The sequence below is a fragment of the Callospermophilus lateralis genome, chromosome 7 (assembly GCF_048772815.1).
Source record: "Callospermophilus lateralis isolate mCalLat2 chromosome 7, mCalLat2.hap1, whole genome shotgun sequence".
Taxonomy (NCBI): Eukaryota; Metazoa; Chordata; class Mammalia; order Rodentia; family Sciuridae; genus Callospermophilus; species Callospermophilus lateralis.
Window position 1 is genome coordinate 69016340 of NC_135311.1, and position 24396 is coordinate 69040735.

Sequence of the window (24396 nt, forward strand, 5' to 3'; positions counted from 1 at the left end):
GTTACAGGTCTCTTAAACTCAAGATGCCTCAACTCTGTTCGTCTGTGTTGTCTCTGCCAATGTCTCAAACTTTTTAGTATTGAAGTGCATTTTCTTTCTACAATTGTATTAATTACTATATGTAAAAACTGACAAGTAGAATTCTAGTACACACAGATTCGCAAGCTTTTAGGCCACTATGTAAATATTTAAAAAGTTAAGTGAATTGCCAATGATTCCACACATGCTATAACAACACAAGTGGTCAAAGATGTACTAGAACATTATGTGGGAAAAAATATATTCATACCCAATCAAGATTTTTCAGGCACTTGCATTCAGAAGCATTTTATGAGTCAGCACCAGGTTTGCTCCAAAATAAAGCTCATTTTTCCCTACTGCCCCTATTTGTTGAGAACAATATTATACATTAAAGATGCATTTACATGAATCATTTTATAGAGAATATTATTTTAAGTTTTAAATTATAGTACTTATTTTATGCAAAACTTCAAAAACACAGAATTTAAAGACAATACCAGTGAGGCACTATCATTCTATATGACTAAAACTCTATCATTCTATATGACTAGCAAACACAATACAAGGCCAAGAGGCAAAATATACACTTTGAAAATCCTATACAAAAGTGGTTCTGTTACAACATTCTTTCATAAAATAAACACAATACATAAAAACGAAACAAGAAAAAAAAAACTGAATTTTGACCACCTACACAAACTGTGGCATTTCAAATTCAAGGTCTTGTACCTCTTCCATTTGTTTTAGCCTGAGTCCCTGGCACATTGGATTCATATCAGGCAGGCCAACCTCCTCACAGTTCTCTTTAGGCTCAGCAGCTGGTTTCAAAGCATAAGCTGATGTGCTGTCTGCCTCTGGAACAGATTTCTCCACATGACTCAGGGGAGTAAGAGCTGTGCTAGGAGGCACTGTTGCTAAAGGTGAAGCTGGTCTCTCCTCAGTCCCCCTGACTTTGCTGGTCAGGATAGGTGGTTTGTAAAATGTTGTCCCGAGATGGGGCTGCACTATTCTGGGTGCTCTTGCAGGAGCAAGACGGTGAGAATGAGAAGACAGTCTCACTGGTGCCTCTCTTGCTGAACTGGCTGGCGTGTTGGGCTGTGTGGCACCATTGGAATGGTCACCACTATCATTGATGCTCATTGTCACTTTTTCCTGGAGTACACTTGGCACAATCACTGCACTCATGCCAGTTAAGTTCTTTAGTTCACATTTTTGTTCCTGAGTTTTTTCTGAAATCTGCTGATCAAAACCATTAATTTGGGAGCCAACAGTAGTAGAGGTATCTTTTATATTAAGTCCTTCAAAGGTAAGATTCTGGCAAAACTTGTCTGAATTGACATTTCCCACATTTCTCCTGTTTTTCTCATTAGGAGAGCTTGCAAGATGGAATCTATCTACAGGCAAACAGCAACATCTGATCTTGGTGCTTGGCATAGGCCTCTGAATATCATTTGTTGTCACATCAGATTTCAGACTAAGTGGTTTCGTGGTTTTACATATATTGTCCATCTTTTGTGATGATGATTCAAGTTCTTTGTGATCTGAAAAAGAAGAGATTTTTTTTTAACTTCATGAAGCTTGGTTAATAAGGAAGTGTGGTTATTATGAATGGGCATTCTCTCAAACAACAGAGACTTACATATTTTTCCAACACTATTTTCTCAGTCATCTATGCAGAGGAATTAAAAATCCATACAATATTAAAGGCACATTTTTAATTAAAGCATTACTTTTTAAAATTTATCTTAATAGTATAAATAGTCACAAAGCACATAAAATTAAAAAAAAAACACTTCCTGTAGTTACTTGTTTTAATATACTACCCATGAATGAATATTTTCTGTGTTAAGACTTTCCTGATTTCAACAGGCAGACAATGGTAACTCTAGAACAGTAACACTATTCTGTACACCAACAAACTCCATGTCCTGAATCCCAAGGACTTTGCCTGTCACTTAATCTGCTCTCCAGCTACATTCTGTCCATACTGAGGGCAACACACCAGAGAGGACTTGGATGCTCTCCCAGCTGATCCACTAATACATGGCAACATCCTCTGCACAAAGGAAGGTTGAAGAGCTGTCAGAATTGCCATTGTGCTACTGGTTCTGTAGACTCCAGACTTACCTTCTTCTCTTTCTCCTCTAGTCTGGTCCCAAGGTCCCTGTTTTCTCACCTAAAACCCTAGCATCTCCCACTCTGTCTTTGCTGCATGTGCCTTAGAAGCTCCTGTTACTAGAAAGGTGCAGCCCTCTGGCCATGATCCTCTTCTCCCTGCTGAGAAACATCAGACAATTGTGTGCCTTGCCACTGGTCTGATGGCTTTCCAATAGCCCTGTTCATAGCCCACAGTCCTCATCCCTGCCACCTGGTCCTTCTCCCACATCCTTGGGCAGTGGTTTGAAGACAGGTGCACAGCAGCATCACTTGATGATGATCGCAGGTCATCATCTCATCTGACCTCCTTCCTCACCTGAGGCTGCTGGCCTCTCTTCCCTGGTTCTCAGGCAGTGCTCATGTGATTTGCTGTCCTGGGCCCTTCTCCACATTGATAGAAGGGAGCTGAGCCATTGTGGTTGGATGGCAACCACCAAAACATATTTACAGTCCTGCAGAACTTCTAGCACCACTTCTAGCTGCCTGGGTGCTGTCTCAGCTCCTGCTGCAGTTCTGCCCTGGGCAAGCCTAATGCACTAGCCCTACCTGCCTTCTTCTGTCAAGACAAACTCCTATGTGGAGATATGTTGGCATGTGTTATTAATGATCTTCTAAATAAAAGGTTCAGAATTACCTGGTATGTAATGAAAATTTCAAATATTTTAAAATTATTTATTGTTATTACTATACCTACCTGGGAATCCAATTTCATTGGACAGCAAAACAAGGTTACATTTAGGAATGAGACAGGATGAGGTTCAAATCCTGAATCAACAATAATTTAAGGACATGACCCTTGGCATTATTTACCTTCCTGAGACTGTTAACTATGGCTTAAATGAGGTCAAGGTTCATAGCACAGAAGTGCTGATAAGATCAAATCAGATAAATGGAATCAGTGAGTCCAGTGTTTTTCTTTGCAGAGAGGAAATGGACTCTTTGTTTTCAGACTTTCTCAGGCTACACTTATTGATATTTCATTAATTTTATATATCAAATTTAACATTTATGACTATATATTGAAAAATTCAGATTAAGCTCTACTAGAGCAGTAAGGAATGGAAGGTTTTCAACCCCCTTACCAGAAATGATACACTGAAATAAAATGATTAAAAACAGTGAACAAAAAGACTGGAGCCAAGAAAATGGAAGACATGTGTGCTTAATGTGCTAAAGTTAGGCCACAGGTAAAGGGACATCAAAAAACTTTAGGAGTCTATTTTTTTTTTTTTTTTTTGATTTTCAGGAGTCCAGCTTTTTTCTGTTTTGACTTTAATTGATGACAAAGAAGTGAAGGTGAAAACAAATCTCAGAAAGAGAACAAAAATAATTTATGAATTTCAAGATATCTTTTTACAAGAGAGAAACAAAGCATGATATTCATTTAAATGACATTCACTAAACTTTCTCAATGGCTAGAAAAGTTAACTAATAAAACCTTGAAGTTTGAACTTACCTCAACTTAATACCCCTTGTTTTTTTTTAAAGGATGAGTATTGTAGATGGACACAATATTTTTGTCTTTATTTATTTGTTTTATATGGTACTGAGGATCCAACTCATGGCCGCACACATGCCGAGGCAAGCGTTTTACCACTGAGCTACAAGCCCAGCCCTCACCTTGGTTTTTAATCACGACTTCTTGGCAAGGTTTGAAATATGCAAGGATATATGTTACATGACCACTCACCAATGAGACATGCATCCCATTTTTCCAATGCATTTTGCTTGCGTTCTGATTCCTCAAATGATGTAGCCAATTCATAATTTTTAATTTCAATATCTGCAGTGTGAATATCCTATTGAAACAAGAAAAGTTTTAAACTAAAAGCAAAACACATCTCAAAACAAACAGTTCAAAGACTATTAACTTGTTAACATAAACATCACAAATTTAATGCAATTCTGTAATGGTCAAAACTCACTTGCTTCATAGAAAAATATTGTGACTTTGTGGAATGTTCTGTTGATATTACGGGTTTGCAAGGAGGGCTTTTATCCACCCGAGGTGCAACAACGTCAGTACTAGATGAAACATTTTGTGGGTCTAGGGACCCATCAAAGATCATCTCTGCATTGGTAATGAGGAATTCGACCAACAGGGCCTGATTGGCATATGCAACAAGAGAGGAGGAGATGGTACCAGGAGTGGTTGTAGGCCTGGGCCTCATGACACAGGGTCCAAATACCACCCCCAAGTTTTTTGAGTTCATCAGGTTTTCTTCAGAATGGTCTGCAACCCTGAAAAGAAGAACACATAAAGTGTATGAGATTTGCCTAATAGATGTCTTTAATGTTAGTTTACTATGACTTGAGAAGGTTGGAGAAAACTCGGGCTATAGAAGACTACAAAACGTTTGTCAAGGGTCAAGTTTGGTGGGTCCAGGGAAAGAATCCTTTGTTTCATTATGATACTTACCACACACCAAACTGAGTTTCAGAGTACTATATTAGGATAAAATGCATGTAAGTAGAAGGAACTACTGAACTCAGTAGCAGAAGGAAGAAAAACACCTCAAAAAATTGCTCCATCATTGTATGTGGGATATACTCCCCGTTCCAGTATAAGAACTGGAAACTGAAACAGCACTGTCAATTTCTCTCTCACTGCCCAGTTATTTTTCTTTTTTTAAAAAATAATTTTTACCTAGAGATGGACACAATACCTTTATTTAATTTATTTATTTTTATGCAGTGCTGAGTATCAAACCCAGTGTCTCACATGTGCTAGGCAAGTGTTCTATCACTAGCCACACTCCCAGCTGCCCACAGCTAGTTTCCTAGCCTGGATGGTTCTCTCTCCTGAACACCTCTCTGTTCTATTGCCACTATCAATGTTCTGGTTTTACTTCAAGCACTCTCAGCTTGATATTTCTATGACTATCCAAAGAAATCTGTCTCTGCCTGGTTTAGCTATCAGGATGATACTAGATTCATCTATGGGTAAAGTAGCTGTGATATATATATATATATCTAGTGAATGGGTTAGCTTTGCTATTTGTCTTTCAGAGGATTCACCACTGATGTATAGAAATGCATTTGATTTATGGGTATTAATTTTATATCCTGCTACTTTGCCAAATTCATTTATTATTTTAGAAGTTTTCTGGTGGAGTTTTTTGGATCCTCCAAGTATAAAATATGTCGTTGGCAAAAATGGTAATTTAAGTACTTCTTTTCCTATTTGTATTCCCTTGAATTTCTTTCACCTAATTGCTCTGGCTAGAGTGGCAAGGATTATGTTGAACAATTTTTAAATGGAATGCTTCCAATTTTTCTTCATTTAGAATGATGTTAGCCTTAGATTTAAAATAGAGAGCTTTTACTATGTTGAGGTATATTCCTACTACCCCTAGTTTTTCTAATAGTTTGAACATGAAAAGGTACTGTATTTTGTCAAATGCTTTCTCTGCATCAATTGATATAATCATAGGTTTCTTCTCTTTAGGTTTATTGATGTGATGAATTACATTCATTGATTTCTGTATGTTGAACCAACCTTGCATCCCTGGAATACACAACTTGATCATGGTGCATTGTTTTTTTTTCATATGTTTTTGTATGTGATTTGCCAGAATTTTATTGAGAATTTTTGCATCTATGTTCATCGTGTAGATATGGGTCTGAAATTTTCTTTCCTTGATGTGTCTCTGGCTGGTTTGGGTATCAGGATGATACTAGCTTCACAGAATGAGTTTGGAAGGGTTTCCTCCTTTTATATTTCATGGAATAATTTGAAGCCCTTCAAGATATGAATAGTTAAAAAAACTGTGGTATATATACACAATGGACTATTACTCAGCATTACAAGGGAATAAAATAATGGCATTTATAGGTAAATGGATGGAGTTGGTGAATATCATGAAGTAAGCCAATCCCCCAAAATCAAAGGCCAAAATTCTCTCTGATAAATAAATGTTGATACATAATAGGGTTCCTGGGGATGGAGGAACATTGATTGGGCTCAGGAGAGGGAAGGAAGAGGAGGGGTATGGGGTAGGAAAGATGGTGGAATGAGACAAACATCATTACCCTAAGTACATGTATGACGGCACATGTGGTATGACTCTACATCATGTACAGAGAAATGAAAATTTGTGCTCCATTTGTGTACAATGGATTGAAAAGCATTCTGCTGTCATGTATAACTGATTTGAACTAATAAATTTTTTTAAATTTTTATTTTATTTATTTATTTGTATGTGGGACTGAGGTTCGAACCCAGGGCCTTGCACAATCTCTACTGCTGAGCCACAATTCCAGCCACAAAAAATAAATTTAAAAAAAATTTAAAAAGGAGATCTTAATTACTGTCAGAAAGGTCTAACAGGCAAATCTGAATATGTGAAATTCCTGATTCCAAGTTCTTTAGTGGGCATAGAAACACCTTGGTCAACTAATCTGCCAGGTAGGTAAGATTTTTTATCAAGTCTCTAGGAAGGGTAGCACAGTTCCTGCTACTGCTTGCTATATTGTAGCCTAATAAAATCAAATATTCTAAATGCAAAATGCTTTCTTGTGTCTCCATGTCATTTCTCTCTGCCTCATATGCTCTTCTGCACATTCAATACCAAATCACCACTCAGTTCTTAAAAATCAGACACAAGGCCTTTTGCCTCTTCTGCTCTATTCCTACCCCCAAAACTTCCTCTGCATGCCTACAAGCTGTGCACAGCTACTAGAAAAAGAATGATGGTGAACTGTGGTTATATACAGACCTGTACCCCAAGAGGATAAACCCACAAATAGCAGAAACTCTATATTTCCACCCTAGTTTCCCCAGCCAGAGCCTGGCACACAGGAAGCATCTGAGGGAACCATGTTTGCTGCATGAACATGTATTCAATGTCTCCCTCTCCCAACACATAATAAAAACATCCTAAAATCATTTTGAAAATCATAACAATATAAATGTACTGAATACTATTGCCCTGTTGAATTAAAAATGGCTAAGATGGTATAAAAATTCTTACCTCTTAAGATGGATGATAAGGTAATGTAGAGTGTTAAAATTGAACGGTGGCAATTTTCTTACAAGGTCCTTGGTTTTGAGAAAAATTTGGTTGATATCTGTACACATATTTGGAGATGTGTTGTCTTCAGAGTTGTCCCTTTTGGTGTTCTGTTCTTGGTTAATTTGTTGGATGACATTTGCAAGCTGCATAAATTCCTGGTACCATTGGAATAAAACCAATGGCTCTGGTAGCTAAAGAAACAAAATTATATTAAAAATACCTTTGGGCTGAGGTTGTGGCTCAGAGGTAGAGTGTTAGCCTAGCACATGCAGGGGCCTGGGTTTGATCCTCAGCACTACATAAAAAATAATAAATAAAATAAAGGTATTGCATCCCGCTACAACCAAAAAATAAATATTTTGAAAAAATCTTCTGCCTGTTTTTTTTGTTAAAGTCAACTATAAGTGAGAATTACTCAAATAATTTAGCATGTCCCCTTTAGATTAACAAAATTTTCTAAAGTCAATCTGTATTTATTGATATCATTTTCAGTATTGGGGATTGAACCTAGGACCTCAAGCATGCTATGCAAGCACTCTAGTACTGAGCTTCATCCCTGCCCATAAAATAGAATATATATGTTTGGTAGAGAAGTGACTTAGAAAGCAAATCAAAATCTTGACTATAAATTATATTTATGTTAATAACAAATTAATGGAAAATGAGTGAAATTCTAAACTTTAAATGAAGTTTAAGCTTTAAGCTTCATTATGGGATTTTAAAACTCTTCTATTCACATCTGCCCCCCAAATATATAATCTTCAGCTGTTTCACTGGAACAAACATAGAATAGTGAACAGAATCTATAAAATGAATCAGAAACCCATGGATTTTATGAGTAAGGGGTAAAAATATCAAAGTGCTAAAGGGCACAGATTTTACTTAGGCAAGAATGAAGATCAGCACAAGATAATATGACCTACAAAAACAGACTGTCAACATCTCATGAAACTTTCAAACAGGCTGATTTGCCATGAATAGGTCAAAAGAAGTTCTTACAACAAATATCCACTGCCAAAATGAATTTCAATGTTTCTACTGACCTACAATAAAAAATTCAGTGAATCGTTGGCTACCTGATGTCCTATAATATCTGTGGGAAGTTAAGGTGTTGCCCTGTGATCAGTTTCTATCTTCAACCACTCTGGGATCTGAAGCAAGTCACATCACCTCTTGGAGCTTTAGGTCAATGAGTCAGATAAAGGCTACTCTCTAACACTATTGCAAGAATTGAGCACACTTTGCCAAATGAAAGTCTTAGACATATAAAATTCCTCAACAGAATGCAAGTTTATTGTATTGGACCCAATTCATCTCCTTTCCCTGACTGACTAAACAAGGTTAAGGATGACACATTATGAGACTTCCAGTCATTCAAAGGTATCAACCTCCATTTCTCAGTTGAGGAATCTGTAGAATGTGATTAAAGGGTTATCAATGCTTTCCTGGGCTAACATTGTAGACCCAGCAATTTATACTTAATTTCTTTCCCTCCTGCAATTCCACTAAAATACAGTAGGCTCATAAGGACTAGGAAAATAGAGAAAACAAAAAGCAACAATTCACAAGTAGAAGAGCAGATGAATAAGTCCTGATGCAGCATTTCCAAGAGAACTGACTCTTTGTCACTCAACATGATTTTCAGAATCCTAAAGGGATGTGGACAATCACTACCAGGTCCTCTGATCTTGGCTTAGGTTGCAGGTGGGCCAGCGGAGAAAGCTTAGCTCTCTATAGAATCCTGTCTCCACTCCATGTACTAGGGCAATCTCCTTTCTAAAACTGGAAAATTTTTCTCTGGGCAATGGGATACAGAGGCTCTCTGAATCGAGGCAATGCCAAACATAAGGACCACAGAGGTAACTGTTTTCAAACGGGGATATGTTGGCTATATGCACACTGAAAGCACAGATCCTACAGTCTTAGTAACCCTGGCTTCCACAGTATTGGTACTGCATCTCTAGGCAAGGAAAAAACTCTTTCCTGGGGGACTGGGGTTGTGCCTCATGGTAGGGCACTCATCTGGCATGTGTGAGGCACTAGGTTGGATCCTCAGCACCACATAAAAATAAATAAATTAATTAAAAGTATTGTGTTCATCTACAATTAGAAAAAAATGCCTTCCCAGGAGGATCACACCAGTGCCAGAACAGGGAACTAGAGACATGTAGTTAGGCATATACCAAACAGTCCACCTAGACCACTTTATAGTAAAGTTCAAAGTTTTTAAAAAGCCTTGATGTGTTCAAGTGCTTCCAAAGTGATTTCAAGTCCAAACTCATGTAACTAGCCACCATGAAAGACAAAAATCAAAATGGATGGAAAAAGAACAAAATGAAGTTCTAAAATGATGCTGTCAATATGCTGGCAACTAGTCAGATATGGTGAAAGAGTACTGGAAATGCAACTGATCTAAATTGAGATGTGTTCTAAATGAAAAATAGATACCAGATTTCAAAGAAAAAGAGCTGCAATACAAATACATAAATAAACAAAATACCTCATAATTTGAAAAACTAGATATTCAAAATGTTAAATGAAATGTTAAAAATCACTTCACTTTATTTTTAATTTTTATGTTGCTATAGAAAATTTAATGTTATATATGAGGGTCACATTGTATTTCTACAGAGGTTAGAGGCCAAATAGAGAAAAGAACCCTTAATGAGAAAAATCTATGAACATCCACAATAAAAGAGCATCATATAATCATTTAAAAAATGTGATCAAAAGAATAGAAAATCAGACTTCTTGAATATTAAAACATGATCTCACAAATGGAGTAATTTACTTATTCAAGAAGAAAAAGACAAGGAAATGTCTTAGAAAGTTTTTGAAGAAAAAAAGAACAATAAAGAAAAGGTAAGGGAACTGGAGAACAAGTATGCTTGCCAAGCAAGTGCAAGACCCTGAATTTTTAATCCCCACGAGTACAAATAACAAATTTATAAATATTTATATGTGTGTTTGTGTATGGTACACACACACATCTCCAAAGAAGAGCTTCAAGTACAAGGGTGGGAGAATGGCAATAAAAATCAAGAAAAGTTCCAAGAACTAAAGTGCTCACAACTGACGGAGCTCATGGAGTGGCCAGAATACTGGATGGAAATATATCCACATCAAAGTACATCATTATAAAATCTTAGAATAATGAGGGGGGTGATGACATAGTCTATACTAATGAAAAATATTCAATATAAAATATTTTTGCTCTTTGCATTTGATGGTAGGTTTAGAATAAAACTTTAACCTTTTGTAGGTAAAATTTTAACACTTCACATATATCGTGTGAAGAAAATTCGGACAGATCTACTAAATGCCTTCCACTTTCCAGAGCTCGACACAGGATTGCGATTTTTGCCTTGTTGCCACTGACTCTATAGATGCCCTTGAAGAGAAAAGGAAAACAGAATGCAATATTTCACTTTAGTACAATGGGCTAAATGCAGACATCTAGACAGAGTTGATGTATCTACTTCAATTTTTATTAGTATTTAAAAAATACAAGTTGAAGTCAAATAAATTAACATTTTCCAAATAAATGTGAATAAATTTAGTTATTACAAATGGAGAGTGCTGATTTTCTTAAAATCTCTTTTTCATTAAATCAAATCACAAAGGCATTTATGTTTTTAGAGTTTTAAGAGTAAACAACATACTTGTAAACTCAAGGCAGTCCTATCGATTTCTGAAGCACACATTTTGATTATGAAAGGAATGCCATCTGGCTCCTTTTTGGCAACACAGGACAATTCTGCTCCAAATAGGTGTATTTTCCCCCGAAGTTTACGATGTCCGCAAACGATGGTTAAGTTTGCCATGCATTTTTTATGGCAGATAAGAAGACACTATAAGAAAATGATATTTGAAAACTGATTGACTCACCTTAAAATTATTCACAACTAAGCAAAATACAGGCCGACTAATAACGACAAAAATAAGTGAAAAAGTACTATTTGTGGTTTGTGAATTACATTTAACAGGAAAACAAATAAGAAAACTACAAAAATAAACTGTGGGACTTTATTAAACATGTACTGGCAAGCTAGGTGTGATGGCATATGCCCATGATTCCAGCTACTTGAGGGGTTGAAACAGGAATTTCACAAGTTAAAGGCCAGACCAATCTTGCAAGAGCCCATTTCAAAGCACAATTTTAAGAAAGAGTGTATGGGCTGGGGATGTGGCTCAAGCGGTAATGCGCTCCCCTGGTGTGCGCAGGGTGCTGGGTTGGATCCTCAGCACTACATAAAAATAAAATTTAAAAAAAGATATTGTGTCCACCGAAAACTGAAAAATAAATATTAAAAATCTCTCTCTCTCTCTCCTCTCTCTCTCTCTCTCTCTCTCTCTCTCTCTGTGTGTGTGTGTCTCTCTCTTCCTCTCTCTTTCTCTTTTCTCTCTCTAAAAATATGGCATGTGCAAGACCCTAAATTTAGTTCCCAGGAGTACAAACAACAAATTTATATATATTTAAATGTGTGTTTGTGTGTGGACACACACATCTCTAAATAAGTAAAATCATAACAAAAAAGTATATAGCAAAAGAAAAAATTGTGATTCCAAAAAGATCTTACCTCTTGGCATTTAAGACCTTGAAATATGACAATGTGTTCACAGTATCTACATCTTGCTGGATATCTCCATTTTTTGAACTTATGGGTGGCAGCTGCTTTTGCCATTAATGATTGCTGAAATCTTCCAAGGGAGCTGGGTCCTTACAACAGAAATGTTAGTATGTAAGAAGGGTAAAATGACAAAAACATATACCACATGATATTGTACATGGAATAATTTTTAGACTTTGAGATTACTTATATATTACAAAAAGCTATTATTTTGAATTTCTAACATAAAAAAGCATCTCATTTATTGATCTCTTATAAAACACACATTTTTTTTCTTTTTTTATTTACTTATGACAGTGGAATGTATTACAATTCATATTACACATGTAGAGCACAATAGTTCACATCTCTGGTCATATACAAAGTATATTCATACCAATTCGTGTCTTCATACATGTATTTGGCATAATGATGACCTTCTCATTCCACCATCATTTCTAACCCCATGTTCTCTCCCTTCCCCTCGCATCCCTCTGTTTCAGAGTCCTCCCTTGTTCCCCCTCCCTACCCCACTATGAGTCAGCCTCCTTATATCAGAGAGAACATTTGGCATTTGTTTCTTTGGGCTTGCTTAGATTCACAGAGCATTATCTTCTCCCACACCATGCATTTATCTGAAAATGCCATGATTTTATTCTCTTTTATTGCTGAGTACATAGGATTTTGGAAGAACCCTGCATGTTTTTATACAGAAATTAACAAGTTGATTCTAAAGTTTATATGAAAATGTTAAAGATATTGGAGAGCCAAAGAAATTTTAGAGAATCTAGACTGCTTGACTTTACAACTCACTGTAGAGCTACAGGATTCAAGCCAGTGTGCTTTTGGCCTAGGAAGAGACATGCAAATCAACAGAATAAAATAGAATCCAAAGTAGACTCTCTTGTATTTAGTGAAGCTATTTCTTTTTTAAAAATTCATTTAATTTTTTTAAATACATGACAACACTGGATTGCATTTCAATTCTTATTACACATACAGAGCACAATTTCTTTTATCTCTGGATATAAAGTATGTTCACTTCAGTTTATGCCAGTATATATGTTCTATTTTTTGCATTACAATTCTTAATACACATATATGCCACAATTTTTCATATCTCTGTTTGTATATAAGGTATGTTGACACCCATTTCAAATCTTCATATATGTACTTTGTAAAATGATGTCCAACACATTCCACCATCCTTGCTAATCCCCTTCCTCCTCTCTTTCCCTCCCACCCCTCCCTAGAATTAATCTCATCCTCCCATGCTGTTCCTCCCAACTCAACTATAAGTCACCCCACTTATAGCAGAGAAAATATTTGGCATTGTTTTTTAGGAATTGGCTGACTTCATTTAGCATTATCTTCTCCAACACCATCCATTTACCTGCAAATGCCATGATTTTGTTCTTTTATCATGCTGAGTAGTATTACATTGTGTATAAATGCCACATTTTTTTGTCCATTCATCCACTGAAGGACATCTAGGTTGGCTCCACAGTTTAGCTCCCATCTTCTCTTCCGAACCCCATCTACTGTAATTCATTTCTCTCCCTGATACAAGATTTTTGGTTGGAACCCATTATCTTTCCAGTTTGAAATATGTTGTTCCAGGATCTTCTAGTTCTCAGGGAATATGTTGAAAAATCTGCTGTTAACCTAATTGGTTTACTTCTATGTGTAATCTGATTCACTTCTCTTGTGGCTCTTAAAATTCTCTCCTATTTCTGTATATTGAGAATTTTCATTATAATGTGTCTTGGTATGGGTCTGTTGTGATTTTGCACATTCAGTGTCCTGCAGGCTTCTTGGATTTGGATTTCCATTTCATCCTTCATGTCTGGAAGTATTTCTGATATTATTTCATTGAATAGCTTGCACATTCCTTTGGTTTTGAACTCTGTGCCTTCCTCTATCCCAATGACTCTTAAATTTGGACTTTTTATGCTATGCCATATTTCTTGGGTTTTCTGCTCATGGTTTCTTATCATTTTTGCTGTGCTGTCTACATTCTTTTCAAGATAATATACTTTGTCTTCGTGATGTCCTATCTTCTAAGTTGTATTTCTGCTGGTGATGCTCTCATTTGTGTTTTTAATTTGGTTCATATTTCTTTCATTTCAAGTAATTATATATATATCTCCTCAGTCCTCAATCTCCCTGTAGAGGTCATCTTTTGTTTCTTGGATTTGTTTATGTAGCTCATTGTCAAAGTGATCTTTCACTATCTGTATTTGTTGTCTAATGTCTTTTTTGAGATTCCAAAACATCTGAATAATGTAAATCCTGAAATCTTTTTCTGTCACTTTTTCTGCTGTTTCTAATTATTCTTCTAATGATGCATTGTCTTCAATTGTTTGTGGTATTTTCTTCCCTTGTCTTTTCATGTTGCTGGTATTTCGTTCCTGCTCTGTGGGACTGGTGTGTTATTCTTTTTACCCTATAGATTTGTAGTGCTCTTGTATATTCCAAGATCCCTTCTTTGTGGGGAGAGACAATGTTGACATTCCCAAAATAAACAGTACATCACCTATGTGTAAATTACTGCTATTAAGACATTCATAGTTAGTCTCAATGTCTAGTTATTCTAGATTCAATTATAATTTAAAATATAATCAGTAGTTTCATAGAAGATGTACACTTTCTTCTGGTGGTGGACAGAGAACTAGAGGTCAGGTATCTGACTTTATGTTAAGGGCAAAAGATGTGAGGGCAATGGATTAATAAAACTTAGAAATTTGGAGGAGAACTCTAATCAAGAGAGTTAGTAGCAGGGGAATAGACAGGAGGTAATTTAGGGGAGACAAGTATGTGGGAGGACAGTAGAATGCATAAAAACAAACATGTATATGTGTTTAGAAAATTACAAGAAGTAAAAATAGTAAAAATTAGGAGGTTGAAAGAGAAAGAGAGGGAGGAAGAAAAATAAAAAGGAAGTAAAAAAGAGAAAAGAGAGAGAGAGAGAAGTAAAAAAAAAAGAGGGGTGGCTTATGCAATTCCTTTATATTATATTATTCTGGTGACTCAGTTCTATTTCATGCAAAGTTCTTGGTTATATGTTGGGGTTGTGAGGACCAGAGGAGGAGGGGTAGAGGAGAAAGAAAGAGGATAATATGGAAGAGAAGAAAACAAAAAACAAAACAAACAAACAACAAAATACTCTCAGAGTTCCCTTTTCTTCTCTTTTAGTAGGTAGAGTTGTCTATTCCAAGCTTGGTTCTCTGCCCTCAGTGTGGTGTAGGTAACCAGTGTGAGAAGACTAAAGCTCTCCCTCTCTTGTCTGGGCTTCCCTAATCTTGGTCTCTCTGAGTTGCTCCTAGGTTTTAGCCCCCTCCCCTCTCTTGCTTATCAGGTCTCATCTGGGGGACCTCACACCCTCCAACTTAGGATTGCACCAAGTGGGCAGTGTCCCGGTGGCACTGCACTCCTGTTCAACTGAGAGCTGATTTTGTGCTGATAGTTTCTATACCGAGTTATTACAGCTGGGGGAGTGGATTTGGAACCCAGGTACCTGTTCAGTCACAGATCCAGCTGGTAACCACACCCACCAAAGATGGTGAGAAAGGTCAAGTCAGTCCTTTTCCCAGTCGGGGTGTCTGGTGAGGTGGGGGGAGCTGGGATGTCCTTGTGCTGTGCCTAGAACGTGGTCTGGGGACCTGCGTGGGAGCAGAGCATCCCCTGGAGTTCTGCCACTCCACCGAGGTGCTTAGTTGGTGTCTCTGCTCCCCCACTTGAGAGTCGCGCCTGTGCTCAAACTGTGGGCTTTGGGACTGAAGCCTGGAGTCTCACCTGAACACAGAGGCTCTGAGTTCTGCTTGGTGTTCGCAGCTCTGGTGGATTCTGTGAAAATCCGCTGGATGGGGTCCTGTCACATGAACTGAGATGTTGTGTTCCCTCAAGGCAAGACCCCGAGCAGGAGAAGCCACCTGATAGCTTTCTCTGATTCAGGCACAGAGCAGCTTGAAGCAGGATCTCCTCTACTCTGCCACCTTGGATCCCAGTCAACCGATTTCTGTCAGAGATGCCAAAGTAATTCCGTGGTCTTTCAATAAATGGTGCTGAAATAACAGATATCCATAATGCGAGGGATGAACATCAAACCTTATTTCAGTCAACTCTAAAATGAACAGAAACCACACACCTAAACATACAACCTAACACTATCCGTCTTTGAATTCAGGGTTATGAAGGGCAGCTGTCTATTTTTATAAATAAAGGATGTTTTGGGAACACAGCCATGTTGATGTATTGTGTATAATTGCTTTTAAGGATTATTAAATATAATGGTAGTAGAGATAAATAACTGTTCAGGTGTTGATAATTTTTGAAACTGAGGTTGTATTCACAGAGTATACTGTTTGGCCTACTTTGATGCCTGCTTGAAATTTCCCATTATGAAAACTTGTTTTTGTTTTTTTAGTCTACCTTCAGATCTACTCTGGGCTATCTCAAGATCATCCCCATAAGCTCCATCACTCTCCTTCCCATTTCTCTCCAGCAAGGCTCAACCAATCCTAAAGTCCCCTGAATGTCCTGTGGAAGCCAGCCATTCATTCTAACATGCTAAGCACAAATGTGACATCATGGTGGTACTCAATGAATATTAGAAAATATATATTATAAGTAAAATTATGGAAGGTTCTGTCTGCATACACCCTGAAGTTGAAACTGAACTTGCCCTTCCCTAACACTTCTAGAAACATGTTAATTAGCTCCGACCTCTTCCTTTCAAAGGAAGACTGTGGGGCTAGAGTGTAGTTCAGTGGTAGAGTGCTTGCCTAGTGTGCCTGAAGCCCTGGTTCAATATGCAACACCACAACAAATAAAATAAAAAGGAAGACTGTGACATTTGAAAACTTTCTCAGCAATACACCCTGAAACTTTCTTCAAGAAAAATAAAACTCTTATCAAGGGAGGCATTATTGCCGAAAATCTGCTCTATGAACAAGGTGGCTCAATTCCTTATCATGTAATCATAAAGACAATTAATAAAATATGCTCCCAACCTTTATCAATCCCCTGTATTCTTTACACATATGAATTATTTTTGTGTGTGCGTCTCATCACCATGATGAAAATGAATGGGAAATTTAAAAGAAACAGCAAACCAACTACTCTTCAAATCTTCAAAGCAGAGCTATTGTCTGTGACTTGTTGTCTCAGATCAAGTGGTTCTGGCTTGATTTGAGAACCTGCACATACTGGCAACCTACAGAGCTCTCTTTCAGATTTCTCAGTGTCTCTGAGCAAATGGCTGCACTGTCAAAGCAGTGAGATCCTGGTAGACATTAGAGATGACCAGCAATTCTGTGCAGGAAGACCCCCCCCCTTCTGTGCTTATTAAAATTACCCTTTACTTTCAAGCTCACACAAAAATACCACTTCATTCCCTCCATTGAAAATAATCATTCCTTTGGCTCTAGTTTTTGGTTATTGTATTCTGCCACTCATTAAATGGAAAGGTTCTACAGGGAGTCTGTCTAGCATAAAGTGAGATTCTGATTAATTTTCAGAATCTGAATAAATTAAAATACATAGGAATCAAAATCCTTCCAGAATCCCTTCTGGGAATCATCTTTGTTCAATGGTAGTACTAACTCCCTGGGACAAAGAGCAGTTGTAAATGCCCACATTCCTAGGTCAAGGGCTTTTACAGGTGGGAGGTGAAGGGGATGATAATTGAGAGGTTGTTCTATTTTGGGGAGGTGGAGTGGTCTGGTGTTACCCTACATTCACTGAATATAGTGATTCTTCAACTCAGCCAAACTTCAATATCCTGCCAACTTGGGGGCTGAAACTTTTCTACCGGGGCCCATTGGGCTTTCTTCAAATTCAGTCTGCATGAGACCAGATCTATAGGTATTGTCAACCTAATGAGGCTTAAGTGTCACTATTCCTCACTTTCACAACTCTTACAATAGGTTAGCATTTCTATGTAGGCATTTCTGGCAAACTGATTAAAGAACTCACTGCAGGGAAAAGGATCTAAATTTCAAAGACACACATGTATATATGTATAATGTGCTGTGATTTATTTACTCATCCTAAATACTCACCTCCACATCTAATTTTGAATTCTTTTCCATGAAGAGGGAGACCCCTACACCCAAACTCAATAAGGAGGTGAAGTGAACCCAAAGAGGAAAAGAACAAAACTGATTTAGAACAAAAAGCTGCCTGCTGTTTAGAAATAGCCTTGGAATATTCACAAAACACCTAACACTCCTCCCTTCCCCCAAAAGATCCAAAGAACTCAGTGGATGTCAAAGATCCAAAGGACTCAGTGTGGAACCCTCTCCTTGGTCTGTAAGACAGGGACAGTAGTGAAAAAGTCAAATAAACCAGCACCTGTCTGACTCAAAGAAAAGGGCAGTCCTGGTCCACTGGTTTCCTCAGAAGGGGGGCCACCTCTGGAACACCAGATTTTTATCACCGACAGGGTCTTGGGGAATCCTGGACACATACTCACAGGGACATACCCTCCTTGTAGCAGTTGGGATCTCCCAGCTTATCAATTCCAATTTAGACCCTAACTTTCTGTGCTGAGGTCATGGTTGAAAAAAGGTGAATGGAAACAGAAGGGACAGTAATAAGGGAAGGACAGAAAAGAGACAGGATAGAGATACAGTCAGAAAGAAAGGCAAAGAGGGAGTCCCTGCACCTTTAGGCCCCCTTCCCTGCTCAAAGTAGTCATCAACAAAGGCCTAGATGAGGTGAAGTGTGTAAAGAAAAAGTAAAAAGGGAACAGCACTTGTTAGTTTCTTTACCTAGGTACTCATCAGAATGAAATTTCAGGAAATGTACCCACACTTACAAAAAGATCCCAGTGGGAAAGACGATTGTGAAGACCCGAAAAGCAAGAAGGAAAAGTTAAGTTAACCCGTGAGTATCGCTGTGGTCCTCAGCTGCCTCAGCGTCGTTATCCTGCTCCAACTGCTAACTGATCACAAAGGACCACAGTGTTCCGGTTCCCATAGTGCCCACTCCTGACGTCTACCTCTCGTGGGCGCCCATCTCAACGTTCCATCCTCGCGGAAGACCCCGCCCCGCCTGCAGCTGCCTCCCCTCCAGGACCACCGCGAGCCACTGTGGCCGCTCTGACCCTGAAAGGCAATTGGTCAGCAGCCATCTCTGCAGTCCCCAGCCCAGTGCAGCGCCAGAGCGACCAACTCCATCCCACACTCATCCCCCTGCTTCCTCCAGAGTCCAGGACTCAGACTCCCGTGAAATGCATGGCAAGAGAGGGCCAGAGCTCGCTGCCTCCATCCCCCACGCATTGCCCTTGGTTGCCCTATCAAGCCACCTCCAGGACCACCCTGGCCACAGAAGCCCCTCCCCGCCATGCACTGCCAAGTCCCCCAGAGACCAGGCACTGTGCAGCACTCATGGGGGTGAAACCAGGGCCAGCAGCAGATGAGGGCGGTTGTGGATCACAGGCTGTCAGCTGTGAAGCACTCTGATTCAGGCCCCGCCCCGCCCGCAGCTGCCACACCTCCCGGACCAGGGCACTAAGCTGTGGCTGCTCTGACCCTGGATGGCAATTGGTCAGCAGCCATCTCTGCAGTCCCCAGCCCACTGCAGCGCCAGAGCAACCACCTCCATCCCACACAGCGGTTGTGGATCACAGGCTGTCAGCTGTGAAGCACTCTGATTCAGGCCCCGCCCCACCCGCAGCTGCCACACCTCCCGGACCACTGCTGGACACTGTGGCTGCTCTGACCCTGGATGGCAATTGGTCAGCAGCCAACTCTGCAGTCCCCAGCCCAGTGCAGCGCCAGAGCGACCACCTCCATTCCCACACAGCGGTTGTGGATCACAGGCTGTCAGCTGTGAAGCTCTCTGATTCAGGCCCCGCCCCGCCCACAGCTGCCACACCTCCCGGACCACCACAGGACGCCAGAGCGACCACCTCCATCCCACACTCATCCCCATGCTTCCTCCAGTGTCCAGGACTCAGACTCGCGCCATATGCTTGGCAAGAGAGGGCCAGAGCTCGCTGCCTCCATCCCCCACGCATTGCCCTTGGTTGCCCTATCAAGCCACCTCCAAGACAACCCTGGCCACAGAAGCCCCTCCCCCCCATGCACTGCCAAGTCCCCCAGAGACCAGGCACTGTGCAGCGCTCATGGGAGTGGAACCAGGGCCAGCAGCAGATGAGGGCGGTTGTGGATCACAGGCTGTCAGCTGTGAAGCACTCTGATTCAGGCCCCGCCCCGCCCGCAGCTGTCACACCTCCCAGACCACCACGCGACACTGTGGCTGCTCTGACCCTGGATGGCAATTGATCAGCAGCCATCTCTGCAGTCCCCTGCCCAGTGCAGCGCCAGAGCGACCACCTCCATCCCACATGGCGGTTGTGGATCACAGGCTGTCAGCTGTGAAGCACTCTGATTCAGGCCCCGGCCCGCCCACAGCTGCCGCACCTCCAGGACCACCGCGCAAAGCCAGAGAGACCACCTCCATCCCACACTCATCCCCGTGCTTCCTCCAGTGTCAGGACTCAGACTCCGCCAAATGCTTGGCAAGAGAGGGCCAGAGCTCCCTGCCTCCATCCCCCATGCATTTCAGTTGGTTGCCCTATAAAGCCACCTCCAAGACCACCCTGGCCAGAAAAGACCCTCCCGCCAAGCACTGCCAAATCCCCCAGAGACCAGCCACTGCGCAGCGCTCATGGGGGTGGAACCAGGGCCAGCAGCAGATGAGGGCCATTGTGGAGCACAGGCTGTCAGGGGTGAAGCACTCTGATTCAGGCCCCGCCCCGCCCGCAGCTGCCACACCTCCCGGACCACCAGGAGATGCCAGAGCAACCACCTCCATCCCACACTCATCCCCATGCTTCCTCCAGTGTCCAGGACTCAGACTCCCGCCAAATGCTTGGCAAGAGAGGGCCAGAGCTCGCTGCATCCATCCCCCACGCATTGCCCTTGGTTGCCCTATCAAGCCACCTCCAAGACCACCCTGGCCACAGAAGCCCCACCCCGCAATGCACTGCCAAGTCCCCCAGAGAGCAGGCACTGTGCAGCGCTCATGGGGGTGGAACCAGGGCCAGCAGCAGATGAGGGCGGTTGTGGAGCACAGGCTGTCAGCTGTGAAGCACTCTGATTCAGGCCCCGCCCCGCCCGCAGCTGCCACACCTCCCGGACCACCGCGAGATGCCAGAGCGACCACCTCCATCCCACACTCATCCCCATGCTTCCTCCAGTGTCCAGGACTCAGACTCCCGCCAAATGCTTGGCAAGAGAGGGCCAGAGCTCGCTGCCTCCATCCCCCACGCATTGCAGTTGGTTGCCCAATCAAGCCACCTCCAAGACCACCCTGGCCACAGAAGCCCCTCCCCGTCATGCACTGCCGAGTCCCCCAGAGACCAGGCACTGTGCAGCGCTCATGGGGGTGGAACCAGGGCCAGCAGCAGATGAGGGCGGTTGTGGAGCACAGCCTGTCAGCTGTGAAGCACTCTGATTCAGGCCCCGCCCCGCCCGCAGCTGCCACACCTCCCTGAGCAGGGCGCTAAGCTGTGGCTGCTCTGACCCTGGATGGCAATTGGTCAGCAGCCATCTCTGCAGTCCCCAGCCCAGTGCAGCGCCAGAGCGACCACCTCCATCCCACACAGCAGTTGTGGATCACAGGCTGTCAGCTGTGAAGCACTCAGATTCAGGCCCCGCCCCACCCGCAGCTGCCACACCTCCTGGACCAGGGCGCTAAGCTGTGGCTGCTCTGACCCTGGATGGCAATTGGTCAGGAGCCATCTCTGCAGTCCCCAGCCCAGTGCAGCGCCAGAGCGACCACCTCCATCCCACACAGCGGTTGTGGATCACAGGCTGTCAGCTGTGAAGCACTCTGATTCAGGCCCCGCCCCGCCCGCAGCTGCCACACCTCCCGGACCAGGGCGCTAAGCTGTGGCTGCTCTGACCCTGGATGGCAATTGGTCAGCAGCCATCTCTGCAGTCCCCAGCCCAGGGCAGCGCCAGAGCGACCACCTCCATCCCACACAGCAGTTGTGGATCACAGGCTGTCAGCTGTGAAGCACTCTGATTCAGGCCCCGCCCCACCCGCAGCTGCCACACCTCCTGGACCAGGGCGCTAAGCTGTGGCTGCTCTGACCCTGGATGGCAATTGGTCAGGAGCCATCTCTGCAGTCCCCAGCCCAGTGCAGCGCCAGAGCGACCACCTCCATCCCACACAGCGGTTGTGGATCACAGGCTGTCAGCTGTGAAGCACTCTAATTCAGGCCCCGCCCCGCCCACAACTGCCACACCTCCCGGACCACCGCACGACGCCAGAGCGACCACCTCCATCCCACACTCATCCCCATGCTTCCTCCAGTGTCCAGGACTCAGACTCCCGCCAAATGCTTGGCAAGAGAGGGCCAGAGCTCGCTGCCTCCATCCCCCACGCATTGCCCTTTGTTGCCCTATCAAGCCACCTCCAAGACCACCCTGGCCACAGAAGCCCCTCCCCGCCATGCACTGCCAAATCCCCCAGAGACCAGGCACTGTGCAGCGCTCATGGGGGTGGAACCAGGGCCAGCGGCAGATGAGGGCGGTTGTGGAGCACAGGCTGTCAGCTGTGAAGCACTCTGATTCAGGCCCCGCCCCGCCCGCAGCTGCCACACCTCCCGGACCACCGCGCGATGCCAGAGCGACCACCTCCATCCCACACTCATCCCCATGCTTCCTCCAGTGTCCAGGACTCAGACTCCCGCCAAATGCTTGGCAAGAGAGGGCCAGAGCTCGCTGCCTCCATCCCCCACGCATTGCAGTTGGTTGCCCTATCAAGCCACCTCCAAGACCACCCTGGCCACAGAAGCCCCTCCCCGCCATGCACTGCAAGTCCCCCATGGACCAGGCACTGTGCAGCGCTCATGGGGGTGGAACCAGGGCCAGCAGCAGATGAGGGCGGTTGTGGAGCACAGGCTGTCAGCTGTGAAGCACTCTGATTCAGGCCCCGCCCCGCCCACAGCTGCCGCACCTCCCGGACCACCGCGCGACGCCAGAGAGACCACCTCCATCCCACACTCATCCCCGTGCTTCCTCCAGTGTCAGGACTCAGACTCCCGCCAAATGCTTGGCAAGTGAGGGCCAGAGCTCGCTGCCTACATCCCCCACGCATTGCCCTTGGTTGCCCTATCAAGCCACCTCCAGGACCACCCTGGCCACAGAAGCCCCTCCCCGCCATGCACTGCCAAGTCCCCCAGAGACCAGGCACTGTGCAGCGCTCATGGGAGTGGAACCAGGGCCAGCAGCAGATGAGGGCGGTTGTGGATCACAGGCTGTCAGCTGTGAAGCACTCTGATTCAGGCCCCGCCCCCCGCCCCGCCCGCAGCTGTCACACCTCTGGGACCACCATGGGACTCTGTGGCTGCTCTGACCCTGGAATGCAATTGGTCAGCAGCCATCTCTGCAATCCCCAGCGCAGTGCAGCGCCAGAGCGACCACCTCCATCCCACACTCATCCCTGTGCTTCCTCCAGTATCCAGGACTCAGACTCCTGCCAAATGCTTGGCAAGCGAGGGCCAGAGCTAGCTGCCTCCATCCCCCATGCATTGCCCTTGGTTGCCCTATCAAGCCACCTCCAAGAAATCCCTGGCCACAGAAGCCCCTCCCCACCATGCACTGCCAAGTCCCCCAGAGACCAGGCACTGCGCAGTGCTCATGGGGGTGGAACCAGGGCCAGCAGCAGATGAGGGCGGTTGTGGATCACTGGCTGTCAGCTGTGAAGCACTCTGATTCATGTCCCGCCCCATCCCCAGCTGCCACACCTCCAGGACCACCCCGTGATGCTGTGGCTGCTCTGACCCTGGATGGCAATTGGTCAGCAGCCATCTCTGCAGTCCCCAGCCCAGTGCAGCGCCAGAGCGACCACCTCCATCCCACACTCATCCCTGTGCTTCCTCCAGGGTCCAGGACTCAGACTCCCGCCAAATGCATGGCAATAGAGGGCCAGAGCTAGCTGCCTCCATCCCCCATGCATTGCCCTTGGTTGCCCTATCAAGCCACCTCCAAGACCACCCTGGCCACAGAAGCCCCTCCCCGCCATGCACTGCCAAGTCCCCCAAAGACCAGCCACTGCGCAGTGCTCATGGGGGTGGAACCAGGGCCAGTGGCAGATGAGGGTTGTTGTGGATCATGGGCTGTCAGCTCTGAATTTCCTCTCAGTTTTGCTGAGAGGAAGCTCCAGAGGCTCAACAGCTGTGAAAGCAAGTCCAGTACCAGCAGCTCCCAGAAGACCACAGCAGATGCATCGGAAATCTGCCCAGCCCCTCTGACGCTGTGGAAGAAGTAAGAGCAGAGCCCAGGTAGGCACAGCTGGGATCCTGCCAGCCTCCTGGCATCTGAGCTGGTGCAGCTGCACATGACGCTGGAGGAGAAGCACAGGGCCATAGAGACCCAGAAGAAGAGGATGGAGGCACTGTCTGCATGGCAGCGCCTGAAGCTGGGCAAGGCCGCCTTCCTGCATGTGAAGAGGGGGAAGGCTGATGGCGCCCCACACCCACTGAGGCTCAAGCATTTTGCAAAGGAGTATGCTCAGCACAATGGCAAGGACTCTTGTCCTGCTTCTTTCCAACCCAATTGGCTGTGCAATCTTAG

The 24396-nt window shown here is 43.4% G+C and overlaps 1 protein-coding gene across 1 annotated transcript; it reads right to left on the bottom strand.

Moving 5' to 3' along the window:
* Positions 1-711: 711 nt before the first annotated feature.
* LOC143404395 (rho GTPase-activating protein 29-like) lies at positions 712-24162 on the bottom strand. Its single transcript, XM_076862559.1, has 8 exons — positions 23850-24162; positions 11774-11913; positions 10856-11044; positions 10447-10584; positions 7152-7384; positions 4104-4419; positions 3869-3977; positions 712-1562 (listed from the first exon to the last, which is right to left on the bottom strand). Exons 1-8 carry the CDS (start codon positions 24160-24162, stop codon positions 712-714), a joined length of 2289 nt encoding a protein of 762 aa, XP_076718674.1.
* Between the last annotated feature and the right edge of the window lie 234 nt (positions 24163-24396).